General features: G+C 43.2%; 1 protein-coding gene across 1 annotated transcript in view; it reads right to left on the bottom strand.

The window, feature by feature from the left end:
* Positions 1–10585, bottom strand: part of AFMID (arylformamidase) — a 39254-nt gene extending 28669 nt beyond the window's left edge. Inside the window, exons 1-5 of the mRNA XM_073559893.1 lie at positions 10451–10585; positions 9578–9668; positions 8061–8165; positions 7769–7817; positions 5725–5810 (exon numbers count right to left, since the gene is read on the bottom strand). Coding sequence (XP_073415994.1) covers positions 5725–5810; positions 7769–7817; positions 8061–8165; positions 9578–9668; positions 10451–10480 — 361 coding nt within the window. The 5' untranslated portion in view covers positions 10481–10585. The remainder of the gene's footprint in view (positions 1–5724; positions 5811–7768; positions 7818–8060; positions 8166–9577; positions 9669–10450) is intronic.
* Positions 10586–17441: the final 6856 nt, after the last annotated feature.

Genomic DNA, 17441 nt, shown 5'->3' with positions numbered 1-17441 from the left:
GAACTGTATGATATTATCTGAGTACTGTAACATTATCTAGGCACTGTATGTTATTATCTCGGCACTGTATGATATTATCTTGGTACTGTAACATTATCTGGGCACTGTATGATAGTATCTGGGCACTGTATGATATTATCTGAGTACTGTAACATTATCTGGGCACTGTATGATATTATCTGGGCACTGTATGATATTATCTGAGTACTGTAACATTATCTGGGCACTGTATGATAGTATCTGGGCACTGTATGATATTATCTGAGTACTGTAACGTTATCTGGGCACTGTATGATAGTATCTGGGCACTGTATGATATTATCTGAGTACTGTAACATTATCTGGGCACTGTATGATATTATCTGAGTACTGTAACATTATCTGGGCACTGTATGATATCATCTGGGCACTGTATGATATTATCTGAGTACTGTAACATTATCTGGGCACTGTATGATATTATCTGGGCACTGTATGATATTATCTGGGCTCTGTATGATATTATGTGAGTACTGTAACATTATCTGGGCACTGTATGATATTATCTGAGTACTGTAACATTATCTGGGCACTGTATGATATTATCTGGGCACTGTATGATATTATGTGAGTACTGTAACATTATCTGGGCACTGTATGATATCTGAGTACTGTAACATTATCTGGGCACTGTATGATATTATCTGGGCACTGTATGATATTATGTGAGTACTGTAACATTATCTGGGCACTATGATATTATCTGGGCACTGTATGATATTATCTGGGCACTGTATGATATTATCTGGGCTCTGTATGATATTATGTGAGTACTGTAACATTATCTGGGCACTGTATGATATTATCTGAGTACTGTAACATTATCTGGGCACTGTATGATATCTGAGTACTGTAACATTATCTGGGCACTGTATGATATTATCTGGGCACTGTATAATATTATCTGAGTACTGTAACATTATCTGGGCACTGTATGATATTATCTGGGCACTGTAACATTATCTGGGCTCTGTATGATATTATCTGAGTACTGTAACATTATCTGGGCACTGTATGATATTATCTGAGTACTGTAACATTATCTGGGCACTGTATGATAGTATCTGGGCACTGTATGATATTATCTGAGTACTGTAACATTATCTGGGCACTGTATGATATTATCTGGGCACTGTATGATATTATCTGAGTACTGTAGCATTATCTGGGCACTGTATGATAGTATCTGGGCACTGTATGATATTATCTGAGTACTGTAACATTATCTGGGCACTGTATGATAGTATCTGGGCACTGTATGATGTTATCTGAGTACTGTAACATTATCTGGGCACTGTATGATAGTATCTGGGCACTGTATGATATTATCTGAGTACTGTAACATTATCTGGGCACTGTATGATAGTATCTGGGCACTGTATGATGTTATCTGAGTACTGTAACATTATCTGGGCACTGTATGATAGTATCTGGGCACTGTATGATATTATCTGAGTACTGTAACATTATCTGGGCACTGTATGATAGTATCTGGGCACTGTATGATATTATCTGAGTACTGTAACGTTATCTGGGCACTGTATGATAGTATCTGGGCACTGTATGATATTATCTGAGTACTGTAACATTATCTGGGCACTGTATGATATTATCTGAGTACTGTAACATTATCTGGGCACTGTATGATATCATCTGGGCACTGTATGATATTATCTGAGTACTGTAACATTATCTGGGCACTGTATGATATTATCTGGGCACTGTATGATATTATCTGGGCTCTGTATGATATTATGTGAGTACTGTAACATTATCTGGGCACTGTATGATATTATCTGAGTACTGTAACATTATCTGGGCACTGTATGATATTATCTGGGCACTGTATGATATTATGTGAGTACTGTAACATTATCTGGGCACTGTATGATATCTGAGTACTGTAACATTATCTGGGCACTGTATGATATTATCTGGGCACTGTATGATATTATGTGAGTACTGTAACATTATCTGGGCACTGTATGATATTATCTGAGTACTGTAACATTATCTAGGAACTGTATGATATTATCTGAGTACTGTAACATTATCTAGGCACTGTATGTTATTATCTCGGCACTGTATGATATTATCTTGGTACTGTAACATTATAAGGGCATTTTGACATTATATGGGCAGTGTGTGATATTATATGGGCACTGTATGACATTAGCTGAGCACTGTATGAAATTATCTGAACACTTCCTCAGGGGGAAGCCCACACGAAACGTGCGTTGGGGCTGCTATTCTGGGGTCACACAGGGGAATACATGGGTAAGAATGGCTATCTGGGTCTTTAATTATTTAGGTGGTTATCTGAATTAAGTGTTCACAATGCTATTCTACAGGAGCGATAAATTTACACCCTTGTGATGTTTTCATGATATTTTTCCAATTTATCTAGACATTGTACGACAATGTCTGAGTACTCAGTGACATTTGTATGGTTTATACACTTTTTCTTGAGTACTGTAATGCACTATTTATCTGGAAAGTGAGTGTCACTATCTTGGCACAGTGTGTTCCATTTATCTGGACAGTATGTGACATTACCTGGGCAAACTGAGATTATGGGTAGTTTTTATGTAGTGTTTTTCTATGTACTGTAATGCAGTATTTATCTGGGCACCATGTGGCACTATCTGGACACTGAAATTTTATAGGTAGTTTTCATACAATTTTTTCTGGGTAATGTAATACACTATCAGAGCACTGTGGGTCACTACCTGGGCTCTGTACGTCCTATTTATCTGGGCAGTAAATGACAATATTTGGGCACAACTAGATTATGGCTTATATGTGCTATATGCACTATTTATTTGGGTAATGTGCGGCAATGTCTAGGTGCTCAGTGACTTTTGTATGGTTTATGTACTATTTCCTGGGTACTGTAATGTACTATTTATCTGGGCACTGTGTGACATTTTCTCAGCACAGTATGCCCCATTTTTCTGGGCAGTGTACGACAGTATCTAGGCACGTTTAGATTATGGGTCGTTTATTGGCTGTTTTTGTATGTGCTCTAATCCACTATTTATCTGGGCACTGTGTGACAGTGTCTGGGTGCTCAGTGGCATTTGTGTGGTTTATGCACTAGTTCCTGGGTACTGTCAGACGCTGTTTATCTGGAAACTGAAATTGTAAAAACTTCGGCACTCTACCTGCGATTGAAGAAAAATAATCACCGCATAATGCTCAGATAAACTCTGAAAAAGGCCTATATGGCCGAAACGTTGGTGAATATTATCTGTTTATTCATTTTGAGTCATAAATAAAGTCATTATTTTTCTTCAATCACAATTTGAGTGCCAAAGTTTTGCCAATTTCTGAAGATCTCTATGTACTTCTGAGCACCTACTGTAAATATACAGTAGAGCGCACAGTCTCGGCCCAGTGTGCACCATTTATCTGGACACTGTATGACATTATGTGGACACGTTATTTACAGCTTTTCTATCCAATTCAGTGCACTATTTGTCCAAGAGCTGTTGTGGTTCCATTTATCTAGGCACTGTATGTCACTATCTTGGCTCTCTATCATTTTTTAGGTAGTTTGTCTGCTTTTTTTGTATTCCCTAATGCACAATTTATCTGGGCACAGTATGCTCCATTCATCTGGGCACTATGTGACATATTATGGTAGCTTTTTGTACTGTTTTTCTATGTACATGTGCACTATTTATCTAGGGGCTGTGTGGCACCTCAACACAGTATGCTCCATTTATCTAGGCATGTAGTGTATGACAGTATCTGGGCATTCTGACATTTTGTGTGTGGTTTATGCACCATTTCTGGGTACTGTAATGCACTATTTATCTGGGCGCTGTGTCGCACTATCTCAGCACGGTATATTCCATTTATCTGGGCTGTGTAAGACAGTATCTGGGCACTATGTAACACATTATGATACTGCTTTTCTATGTACAGCATTACACTATTTACAGTGCCTTGCGAAAGTATTCGGCCCCCTGGAACTTTTCAACCTTTTCCCACATATCATGCTTCAAACATAAAGATACCAAATGTAAATTTTTGGTGAAGAATCAACAAGTGGAACACAATTGTGAAGTTGAACAAAATTTATTGGTTATTTTGCATTTTTGTGGAAATTCAAAAACTGAAAAGTGGGGCGTGCAATATTATTCGGCCCCTTTACTTTCAGTGCAGCAAACTCACTCCAGAAGTTCATTGTGGATCTCTGAATGTTGTCCTAAATGACTAATGATGATAAATATAATCCACCTGTGTGTAATCAAGTCTCCGTATAAATGCACCTGCTCTGTGATAGTCTCAGGGTTCTGTTTGATGCACAGAGAGCATCATCAAGACCAAGGAACACAACAGGCAGGTCCGTGATACTGTTGTGGAGAAGTTTAAAGCTGGATTTGGATACAAAATGATTTACAAACTTTAAACATCCCAAGGAGCACTGTGCAAGCGATCATATTGAAATGGAAGGAGTATCATACCACTGCAAATCTACCAAGACCCGGCCGTCCCTCTAAACTTTCATCTCAAACAATGAGAAGACTGATCAGAGATGCAGCCAAGAGGCCCATGATCACCCTGGATGAACTGCAGAGATCTACACCTGAGGTAGGACAGTCTGTCCATAGGACAACAATCAGTCATACACTGCACAAATCTGTCCTTTATGGAAGAGTGGCAAGAAGCTAGCCATTTCTCAAAGATATCCATAAAAAGTGTTGTTTAAAGTTTGCAACAAGCCACCTGGGAGACACACCAAACATGTGGAAGAAGGTGCTCTGGTCAGATGAAACCAAAATAGAACTTTTTGGCAACAATGCCAAACGATATGTTTGGCGTAAAGGCAACACAGGTCATCACCCTGAACACACCATCCCCACTGTCAAACATGGTGGTGGCAGCATCATGGTTTGGGCCTGCTTTTCTTCAGCAGGGTCAGGGAAGATGGTTAAAATTGATGGGAAGATGGATGGAGCCAAATATAGGACCATTCTTGAAGAAAACCTGTTGGAGTCTGCAGAAGACCTGAGACTGGGACGGAGATTTGTCTTCCAACAAGACAATGATCCCAAACATAAAGCAAAATCTACAATGGAATGGTTCACAAATAAACGTATCCAGGTGTTAGAATGGCCAAGTCAAAGTCCAGACTTGAATCCAATCGAGAATCTGTGGAAAGAGCTGAAAACTGCTGTTCACAAACAATCTCTTCAAACCTCACTGAGCTCGAGCTGTTTGCCAAGAAAGAATGGGCAAGAATTTCAGTCTCTCGATGTACAAAACTGAGACATACCCCAAGCGACTTGCAGCTGTAATCACAGCAAAAGGTGGCGCAACAAAGTATTAAGTTAAAGGGGCCGAATAATATCGCACGCCCCACTTTTCAGTTTTTGAATATCCACAAAAATTTAAAATAACCAATAAATTTCATTCACCTTCACAATTGTGTCCCACTTATTGTTTATTCTTCACCAAAAATTTACATTTGGTATCTTTATGTTTGAAGCATGATATGTGGGAAAAGGTTGAAAAGTTCCAGGGGGCCGAATACTTTCGCAAGGAACTGTATCTGGAAACTATCTCAGCACATGTTGGATTTATGTATGACACTTATATGGGCACTATGTGGCGCTATTTAATTAATGTATATAGTATTTGCTGTTTTCTTCTACAAAGAAGCACAGTCAGTCTCACCTTTTGGAGCAATGTCATAATCCATCACCATCACAGCGATCCCATGTGAGACGAGAGGAGCGGCCATAAATCCGCACTCCTCCTTGCTGAAAGGAAAAGGTCATATAGAGCAATAGTATTACTCATTAGCGCCCCCTACCTGTCCTGAATATTATCAGACAGGGCAGGAATATCAGCCTGTATATGGCCTGCAATATTCCACCCCCATCGTCTCATGAATATAGATGGAGGGATAGACTGAGAGTTACATAAGGTCCCACAGCAGCCCAGAGGATTATACAAAGAGGTATGATGATCGAGTGAGTATTGTAGAATGGAAGAAGCAGGGTCCGCCAGCAGCACAGAGGATTTCATGAGGATATACTGATCCTGGATGGCCCCAGACTGAAAGTGCCATAGCATAAAGAGCAGGAGCTCTGGTAGCACAGAGTATTTCAGAAGAGGAGTGTACTCATTTTGTCGCAGGTCACAGATTGAGAGTTACATAATGGAAGGACAAAGTTTGTTCAGCAGCACAGAGTATTTCAGGGAATAGGCATGCTGATCTAATGACAGTTCACAGCAGGGGCAGACTCTAACAGCTTGGGGCCTGTGTACAAGAAATGTGTCTAGGCCCCCCTCCTTTTATGGTGACAAAGCTGCAGATATATATATATATATATATATATATATATATATATATATACTGCTCAAAAAAATAAAGGGAACACTTAAACAACAGAATATAACTCCAAGTAAATCAAACTTCTTTGAAATCAAACTGTACTCTTAGGAAGCGACACTGACAATCAATTTCACATGCTGTTGTGCAAATGGAATAGAAAACAGATGGAAATTATTGGCAATTATCAAGACACACTCAATAAAGGAGTGGTTCTGCAGGTGGGGACCACACACCACATCTCAGTACCAATGCTTTCTGGCTGATGTTTTGGTCACTTTTGAATGTTGGTTGTGCTTTCACACTCGTGGTAGTATGAGACGGACTCTACAACCCACACAAGTGGCTCAGGTAGTGCAGCTCATCCGGGATGGCACATCAATGCGAGCTGTGGCAAGAAGGTTTGCTGTGTCTGTCAGCGTAGTGTCCAGAGGCTGGAGATGCTACCAGAAGACAGCCCAGCACACCAGGAGATGTGGAGGGGGCCATAGGAGGGCAAACAACCCAGCAGCAGGATCGCTACCTCAGCTTTTGTGCAAGGAGAAACACTGCCAGAGCCCTGCAAAATGACCTCCAGCGGGCCACAAATGTGCATGTGTCTGTATAAACGGTTAGAAACCGACTCCATGAGGATGGTCTGAGTGCCCGACATCCACAGATGGGGGTCTTTGCAGCTCCACTCGACTGCCATTTTCTCCTATAGGCAGCGGAGCTGCAGGGACCGCTCTCTGCCTGATGCACATAAAGGCAATCTGGCCAAGGGCCCTCCAGGAGCCTCTGGGCTGGAGAATTGGTCCAGATTGCCCTCATTATTAGCCCCCCTCCCAGGGCCCCCCTCCAACTCCGTGCCCCGGTGCAGCCGCACCGGCTGCACATGTAGTATATCCGCCACTGGTTCACAGACTGGACGTTGCATAGTGGAAGCCAGCAGAACAGAGCATTTGAGTAGGGGAACACAGTGGGAGGTAGCAAATTGAGAATTGCATAGTAGAAGGGACATGGTATGGCAGCAGCACAGAGTATTTCAGATGACAAGTGTGAGGTCACAGATTAAGAGTTAGTGGAAAAAGCAGGTTGTAACAGCAGCACAGAGTATTTCAATTGTAAAGTGTGCTGATTTAGTGATAAATGAAAGAATGAACGTTACATAGGGAAAGACAAAGGGTCTGTCAGCAGCACAGAGTATTTCAGGAGATGAATGTGCTGATCTTGTGGGTGGTCATAAATTGACCATAGTGGAAGGAGCAGAGTCTTACCAGCAGCACAGAGTATTTCAGGTGACAAGTATGTGAGAAGGAGAAGGGCCCTACACTGTAATGACAGGCAGTGAGCGGTATGATGACTGTGTGTAGTCAGTACCTCTGCTACCTGTCAGGTGTTTACCTTAGAAACTGCCAGTATCCTCCATGCATGTACACCAGGACTGGGAAGTCTGGAATGGAGAACATTACTAATCAGATAAACCCATCCTGTAAATGGGCTGCAGAAACGATTCAGCTGTGATTCTCCTGCTTCTGCGTGTCAGCGAACACAGACAAATAGCTGTCAGTCAGGGGATGGACCGCCCCCTGGACTCTTTAGTGAGAAAATGAATTATTTGTACTGGATCGTCTGCTCTAAATCAGGGGGCATTAATGAGGGTGGGAAGGGGGCTGTGTATGTGAATGACTCTTACTGGTTGGTTCTCCCTCTGGTAGATACAAGTCCATCTTCTCGCTGTCACAGTCGCCATATTGGATGTTCAGTGCCGTCCGTGCCACGGCCCGAGATAGATTTGTACCTATGATGATGAGAGTTGTCAGGACACATGATGGATACAGCTGATAGATCTGTACACATACAGCAACGGCCACAAGTTTGTACACCCCTGTTTTTCTTGTTCTTATTGGAATGTGGATTAAGACTGGAGGCAGCAAAACCACAAAGAAAGAAAAATATGGAAACCAGAAGTAAAGACACACGTGTGACACCTACCAGAATCTGTTACACCTTAGATTCCTCAAAGTCCTTCCCCCTTTTATCCGATGACAACTTTGTGTTTTTTAATATTTTTAATTTTTTTTTACGTTATTGCGATGTCCTGATGGAATCGCGCAAGGAGGCTCCTCCTTGCGCGATGCTTCTCTATGCCGCTGTCACTACTGAAAGCGGCATCAGAGGGGTTAAATGCCCACGATCGGTGCTAGCACCGATCATGGGCATTGCTGCAGGGTGGCAGCTGACACCCGCACGCGATCGCGGCGTAACTCAGCATGAGGTTGTGTGATCGCGGAGCCATACTAGTACAGCTCTTGGCACAAATGCACTTCCCGCAGAGCAGTATTAGCACGGCCACGAGCGGAGTATCAAATGAGCTCCATGATAACAGGCCCGGGGGTCTCCAATAGACCCCCGGCAGTCATAGCAACCCATTGTCGCTCCGTGATCACATTGCAGAACTGTAGATGGGAGAATTGAATGAGGCAACCCCATGTCATGGATTGACAGCAACATTTAATAAGTTAACAGTTGCTCACCTCCACCTGCGGCTGTTAGAATCAGATCCTGGCTGTGTCTCACAGCCCTCATCTGGTAGGTATGGAGTGGGCTCACCCCTGAGGCCACTACATTCATCTGCTCCCGATTTGTGCTGTGCATATATCAATCCAAAAAATTACTAGAACCTTGAAGGCATTCTCACATGCAGTCATGAAAACCATTAGATGCTATTATGAAATTGGCTCTCATGAGGACTACCCCAGTAAAGGAAGAACAAGAATGACCTCTGCTGCAGAGGATAAGTTCATCAATAACTAGCCTAAAAAAGGACAAATTGACAGCCCCTCAGATAAAAGCCCTCATAAATGATGCACAGTGACATACATCAAGTAGCTGACACATCTTAACATTAACTGTCCGGATGAGGCTGTGAGAAGAGGCCTTTATGGTTGAACTTCTGCAAAGAAGCCACTACTGAGGACCACAAACATGAAGTAAAGACCTTTTTGGAATCCGAGGTGTAACACATATTATGGTTGGTTTCAGATGTGTTTCCATATTTGTTCCTTTGTAGTTTGCTGCCTTCAGTCTAAATCTACAATGTGCACATTCCAATAAGAAGGAAAACCATTATGTGGCCAACTGTATCCTGACTTATGACTGGTGCTGTATATATAATATTAGTCAGCCCTGACGTCTACCCCACACTGGTACCTTCTGTTATCTCCTTCACATGCGCCTCGATGACGGCATCTTTGTCCATACGATGAGACCAGTGACTAGGTGAGTACTGATGCTCCAGCTCCTGGAAATGCAAAGTATGCAGTATGTGCTGAAATCCTCTGCGCTGCTGAGGAAACCTACACCTGAAATCCTCTGTGCTGCTGAGAGAACGTGCACAGCTATGTGCACACGTATGCGGAAAATTTCTGCACGAAAACTGGACTGCTTCCCAGAAAACGTGCGTTTTTGCCACAATTTTTTCCGGAGCATCCCCAGACACATAGAAAATAGCCAGAAATGCGGAATTTACCGCGAAATTAATGAGCATGCTGCGTTTTTTTACCGCAAAGCGTTTTTTTCGTGGTAAAAAAAACGCATCAATATGCACAAAAAGTGCAAAATGCATTAAAATGAATGGGAAGCTTCTTTTAGGTGTTTTTTGAGCGGATTTTTTGGTAAATCCGCGGGAAAAACGCAACGTGTGAACACAGCCTATAACTACTCTCTATCCGCTGATCAGGAGAGACAGGTTACTGCTACTAGTCAGACAAACTTGCTGCTATCCTCCCAGGGGTCTCATTTAATAAATAGGGTACATAGGGTGCACCATGTGGTCTGTTCAACATTTCCCATTCCTTCTTTGTGGTCAAAACTTTAGAAAGATAACGTAAATCTGCTAATGTTGTGGCGGCATCGGGTGTGTGATGTCCGTAGCTGGCAGTCTGTCCGGTGTCCCTTTCCCTAGTGTCCCGCTGACGGCTGAGCTGTGCACTTTGCCCTGTGGTTATCTCCCCAGGTCTGTGCGGATCTCGATCACCTGCAGGTATATATAGTGTGTCTACACATGGCCTCCTCTGTCCTCACCTCCTTCCCCAGCTTTCTCCAGTCCTCCATGCTGCTCCTGGTCCCAAACTACGACTCTGACCTTTAACAGGAAACTTCACCAAACTGTTCCACTCCAAAGACCAAAGATCACACCCTGCCCCCTCCTGCCTCACTCAAGGTAAGGTGCCCCCTATCTGTAGACTAAGGTATACTGATCATTTATACCTGTTCATGGGAAAGCTGGGTGATAGCCAATATGGACGGACTCCATCTCCATTATACCTCCTACATACAGTGCCTTGCGAAAGTATTGGCTCCCTGGAACTTTTCAACCTTTTCCCACATATCATGCTTCAAACATAAAGATACCAAATGTAAATTTTTGGTGAAGAATCAACAACAAGTGGGACACAATTGTGAAGTTGAATGAAATTTATTGGTTATTTTACATTTTTGTGGAAATTCAAAAACTGAAAAGTGGGGCGTGCAATATTATTCGGCCCCTTTAACTTAATACTTTGAAAACATAGAGAACACCAGAGAGTTTTTTTGATCCTACTATCAACAATATGTTAGAAAAGATATATATTTGAAAAAAATTAATCAAGGCAAACTTCCATAAGAAGTGCAATTTGTCTTTATTTAGTGTAACAAACACATACATATTAATACCAGAAAAACATTTTACGGTGCTAAAAAATAGCATATGAAGGAACAAGCGGGCAGCAATACAACCATACAGCCATGGAGGGCATAATAGAAAAATATATATATATATATATATATATAGACATGCAGCTGAATAATCATTAGATTCTAAAGTGCATAGTGCAATATATAGCGATATTCTGCACAATCCATCAGATGTAACACAAAATACAGGCTAGAGTAAGGAGGATAGGAGGCTGGGAAATCTCATATTATAACATAGCATGCAACAAAACATGCCTTACTGATCAGAAAGATAACAATATAATCACATTCATTAATTCCAAACCAGAAAGCAAACAGTATGCAGCATTTCCACCATTAAATAATGGCCCCATATCAGTCTTATCCATGCCTGAGCCCAATCCAAAGTGCAAATGCCCCGACGCGCGTTTCGCTGTGGCTTCCTTGGGGGGCAGTGCGCCATGTGTTCTCAGCGCCATCTTTAAATATACCGCCATGAACCCATTCAGCAAATGGGCACAGCCAGGCTGTGAGACTTCCGGCCGCGTCTGCAGAGCGTATGGAGGCGGGACTTCCCATGGATCCACGACGTCACATCCGGCATCAAGGGGCGGCGAGATGGAGAACAATGGTTCTGTCCATCAAAATGGTATATGCCCCCTGCTGATGCCTTCTATGACGCGCGCCAGCAGAAGGCCGACAACATACGCTACCCGCGGCTGGAAGGAACACATGATCCAAATGCCGCCATATTAACATAGGGCAACTGAAAGGGCAAACGAGAGGACATAGAAAATACATAAAAATGCCGAGTGGAAGCGAAATGACAAATATTAAACACATAAATAAATCACTATAAATTAAGGAGAACATTTCTTTTATCCTTTATCTTTCGAATCATAATATATTTCTCCATCGCCACTTCCATATTGTCGTCTCATTTCCAATCACGATTTTAACCATAATGATGACAATCCAGGAGTATCATTATCTCATATCCCAACAGCCATCACTCGCTCACTCGCAGTGACCACAGCGATCATTGGATAAATAAATCATGGCAGATATATAAGACGTGCCAAGTCATACGATGTACTAAGATGACGCCCCCAATAAGAAAAACACTATTAAAAGAAACACAAAAACACACAATTTAAAATAATATAAAAAACCTAAAACAGGGACACATTATAGAGGAACACATTTAAGATGAACGCATTAAAGCCAAGGGCAAAAGGACACCTCATAAAAATGCTGAAAAGCTCAGTATTTCATTAAAACCCAATGGGGTCATGGTGTTTAACCTAATGATCCACTTACATTCAAGCTGTGCCAGCCTGCGCTTCAGATACCCTCCTCTAATACCAGAATGTAACCGGTCAATACCCCTAACTCTATGGAGATCCGGAACGCAGGCATGGCGCAGCCTGAAGTGGCGGGGAAGAGTCTTCAGGGACGCCACATCGTCAATTGACCGGGCCGCCCTAATATCCCTAACATGTTCCCTAACGCGGACCCGCAGTTCCCTAGAAGTCAAGCCCATATAAATTTACCCACATGGGCACGTTGCATAGTAAATTACAAAATCACTGTTGCATGAGATATATTCTCTTATTTCAAATTCTCTTTTACCGTCCGATGTACTAAATTTCTTTTCCCTTATCACATTGCGACAAGCTAAACAGGACCCACATGGAAAACAACCCCAGTGGGGCTTCCCTGTATAAAACGGAAAAGAGGATTTAGCCACATAGTGGGTCTTCACAAGCATATCTCGCAAACTACTACTCCTTCTCGCTGTCATGAGTGGTCTCTCGGGGAGTAACCCATCAAAGGATGGCTCTGTTTTTAAAACTGACCAGTGTTTATTCAAGACACTACGATTAGTGTTCCACCTATTATTGTACGTGGAGATTAATCTGGTTTGATTCATCCTTCGGTCTACCCGAGCCTGACAAGAGCCGGTCACGGCGAGACGCCTTGGCCCTTTGTTATCCGTGCTTAACACAGCGCTGGCTATAGCCACGCGCACAAAATCTATCCCGGAGATCCAGAGCCTGTTTCTCAAAACGCTCATCTGTAGAACATAAGCGCCTGATTCGCAGGAACTGGCCTATCGGGATAGCCTGCACAGTGGACGGCGTATGGGCGGATGAAGCGTGTAGGAGGGCATTCACCGATGTCTCCTTGCGAAAGATGTCAGTTTGTACCCTACCATCAGAGCCAACAAGAATCTGTATGTCCAAAAAATCAATCTGCTATTTATGAATTTTGTACGTAAGTTTAATGTTATAATCATTGGCATTGAGATGTCGCATGAAATTACCAAGATCATCACTTGAACCCTGCCATATGATCAGAAGATCATCAATGTATCGGTACCAAGCTTGCACCAAGGATGCGGCGCATGTGCCGTCGCCAAAAACCTCCCTCTCCCAAAAACCAAGAAAGAGGTAAGCGTACGACAGCGCACATGCCGCGCCCATGGCAGTCCCCCACTTCTGAAGAAAAAAACGGTCCTTAAAGGTAAAAAAATTGTGTGTTAAAATAAACCTTAATAATTCAAGAACCAAAACTTGAAGAGTACCATCCAGATTACTTGTGCGTAAATAAAATTCAACCGCCCTTAGACCGTCCCGGTGTGAAATACAAGTATATAAGGACTCGACGTCCGCTGTGACCAGTCACATGTTTTTGGGAGAGGGAGGTTTTTCGTGACGGCGCATGCGCCGCATCCTCGGTGCAAGCTTGGTACCGATACATTGATGATCTTCTCTAGCTGCCGAATGTACTGTAGGAGTTGCTGCTGATCTGCCATTACTAGCCAGACCCTGGCACTAGTATAATGTTAGGAACGGCAGAACGCACTAAATAAAAATAAATAATAAAGTGCGTTCGCCGCTCGGGGTCCACCGTGCAGTAGGTGTTACACCGCTGCTTGATAATGGCAGACGCACAATATGGCGGTATATCGCACACGAGTTGAACGTCACCCAAGTGCAGTAAGCAATCTCTGTTTGCTCACAGAGATGCCAGCAGAGGTAAACACAAAAGGCTGAGCCTGTTAGTGTCACAGGTCTCAGGTAAATGCACACATGGTATCTGGTCACAGGAGCAGGACCCAAGACAGAGGAGCTGCGTCTGTCTAGACCTACCGTGCGTGCAGCGTCGCTACTGTGGACGCCAAAGAGGGCTGCAACTGCAGCGCGGCGTAGAACACTGTCGCTAGTCGACAAAGCAAGGAAGCAGGCGCAATGTCGGACGCTAGCACTGTGGATGATGCTGTAGTGGCTTGAGGCTTGTCACGCGCTGGCGCTGACTCTAATCTAAGTCCCTGTACACATTCGTAATATCAGAGGAAGGGGATCTTAATGAGTCATTCGCAGGTTCATACATCCATCATCATTCATACAGTAGTAACTAGAGACTATACTAGCGCATGGCCGAACGGTCATGTGCGCTTTTTATAGCCGGGACCTTCCGGAAGCTTCCAGATCTCCGAGATGGACCAATGAGATCTGGAGCAGGACCTAGGCACATGACTCCCGATCTCCAATGGGAGATCGTCTCGTGAGCATGCCCAGTAGGAGAACAGAGGGACTTAGTCTCTGGAGCAATCTGCTGCAAAGCAAACTCCTCTGCGGTAGATAGACAGCAGGAAACCGCAGAATGTGAGGCTCTGAATTCCTGCAGAGCAGATGCAGAAACCTGACGCCTAACACCATCCTTCTCCGTGACCCATTAATAACAGAATCACCAGCCAAACCGCAGACTCTAGGGTACTCAAAAGAAGGAAAGAATTGTAAAAAAAAAAAAAAGTGTTAGAATTTTTTTATATATTTTTTCCTCTTTTTCTCTGGGGCCGTAAGAGGATCTTTTCTTTAATGGAGACTAAGCAATTGTCCGATCGTGTTGAGCAGCTCGCTGCTGAAGTGCGGGGAATTTCTGCCTATCTCGCTCAATCATCTGCTGTAGAACCAAAGATCCCTACTCCTGATGTGTTTTCGGGGGATTGGTCAAAATTTTTGAAATTCAAGAATAACTGTAAACCGTTTCTTGCTTTGAAGCCTAATTCATCGGGGAGCTCGGTGCAGCAGGTCAAAATTGTCATCTCCCTGCTGCGCGGTGATCCCCAGGATTGGGCTTTTTCTCTGACACCAGGAGATCCTATTCTGGCTAATGTGGATGCATTTTTTCAGGCTTTGGGATAGTTGTATGATGAAGCTATTGATCAAGCTGAGAAAACCTTATTGGCATTGAACCAGGGTCAGGATGATGCGGAGTTATATTGCCAGAAGTTCCGAAAGTGGGCGGTCCTTACTAAATGGAATGATGATGCCCTAGCACAGTGTTTCTCAACTCCAGACCTCAAGGCCCACCAACAGGTCAAGTTTTCAGGATTTCCTTAGTATTGCACAGGTGATAATTTCATCACCTGCTCAAGCATTAACAGCATCACCTGTGCAATACTAAGGAAATCCTGAAAACATTTTACCTCTATATAAGTCACTAGTGCGACCACACTTAGAATACTGTGTACAGTTCTGGTCTCCGGTGTATAAGAAAGACATAGCTGAACTAGAGCGGGTGCAGAGAAGAGCGACCAAGGTTATTAGGGAACTAGGGGGTCTGCAATACCAAGACAGGTTATTACACTTGGGGTTATTTAGTTTGGAAAATCGAAGGCTTAGGGGTGATCTTATTACAATGTATAAATATATGCAGGGACAATACCAAGACCTTTCTAATTATCTTTTTACTCTGAGACCTGTGATGGGGACAAGGGGGCATCCTCTACGTCTGGAGGAAAGAAGGTTTAAGCATACTCACAGACGCGGATTCTTTACTGTAAGAGCAGTGAGACTATGGAACTCTCTGCCATATGATGTTGTAATGAGTGATTCCCTACTAAAATTTAAGAAGGGCCTGGATGCCTTTCTTGAAAAGTATAATATTACAGGGTATATACACTAGTTTCTTTAATATTGCATTGATCCAGGGAGCTAGTCTGATTTCCGTATGTGGAGTCGGGAAGGAATTTTTTTTCCCCAATGTGAAGCTTACTGTTTGCCACATGGGTTTTTTTGCCTTCCTTTGGATCAACATGTTAGGGCAAGTTAGGATAGGATATGGGTTGAACTAGATGGACTTAAAGTCTTCCTTCAACCTTAATAACTATGTTACTATGTATGTCTTGAGGACTGGAGTTGAAAAACACTGCGCCTAGCAGCTCTCTTTCGGAAGGGTTTGGCAGAAACTGTAAAAGATGTTATGGTGGGATTTCCTGTCCCCTCTGGTCTTAACGACTCCATGTCATTAGCCATTCAAATTGATCGACGTTTACGTGAACGTAAAACTACATGAGAGGCGGTGCTGCCTTTTGAACAAACTTCTGAACCCATGCAATGTGATAGGGTTTTGTCTAGAGAGCAACGTCAAGAGTTCAGAAGGCGTGATAAGTTATGCTTCTTTTGTGGGGATGCCTCTCATGTTATTTCTGTCTGCCCTAAATGAGAAAAACGTTTTGCTCACGCATTTGCGGTGGGCAGTGTACAACCTAAGTTCCTGTTGGCAGTTACCTTGATCGGCTCCTTGTCTACTTTTTCTGCTAAGACCATTGTTGTGGTTCGCCTGCCAGGGCAGTGGGGTACTCGGTACCGGGCCGGTATCTCAGAGGGAAGTGTCACAGTAGCGGTGACCCGGTCCGTGGCCCTGGGCGTCCATGTAAAAGAATAGTGTGGCTGATGATTAAAGTTTATGAGTGGATGATACGTGACGCCACCTCAATGAAGATGTTAAGCCGACGCTGCAAACAGATCCTCTGGGACAGATGGTGTGGTGCAGCAATGATGTTGTAGCCCTCCACAGGCAGGGCTGCAGTCCCAGGGCAAAGTAGATGAAGAGGATAGGTGTTGAGGACGAGGGTGTAGTGTCTGGCACAGAGATGTAGCAGTGCTGGAGAGTTTGCAGGAAGAAGGCAAGGACACAATACGGTGCAGTTTCTTTTACCTTTACTTTGCTTGGTAAATGCAGTCCAGAATTCCAGATTACAGATGGAACAGAGGCTGGCCGGCCTGGAAGCAACTTAGGAATCTCTCTATGCAGATGGGTTGTGTAGTCTCCTTTCTAGCACTTATTTGAGGTACATGCAGTATTGTGTTACACTGAAGTTCCACTTGATTGTTCTCATCTAGAACTCCCTCGTATGACAGACAGCTGTAGCCTTCTTCTTCTTCTGGCTCACCCGTTGCTGTTGTGCCTCCGAGTCTTATATGGGAACAGAGCATTTACAGCTTCCTATTCCTCCGATTTCTGCTGCAGGAACATCAGTATCCATACAACCTTTGAGACCGGGCTC

This window comes from Dendrobates tinctorius, unplaced genomic scaffold (genome assembly GCF_039654945.1).
Source record: "Dendrobates tinctorius isolate UK_male_01 unplaced genomic scaffold, ASM3965494v1 ptg000014l, whole genome shotgun sequence".
In the NCBI taxonomy this organism is placed as follows: Eukaryota; Metazoa; Chordata; class Amphibia; order Anura; family Dendrobatidae; genus Dendrobates; species Dendrobates tinctorius.
Note: the sequence above shows the minus strand (reverse complement) of the source record. Positions and strands in the feature narration are given on the sequence as shown.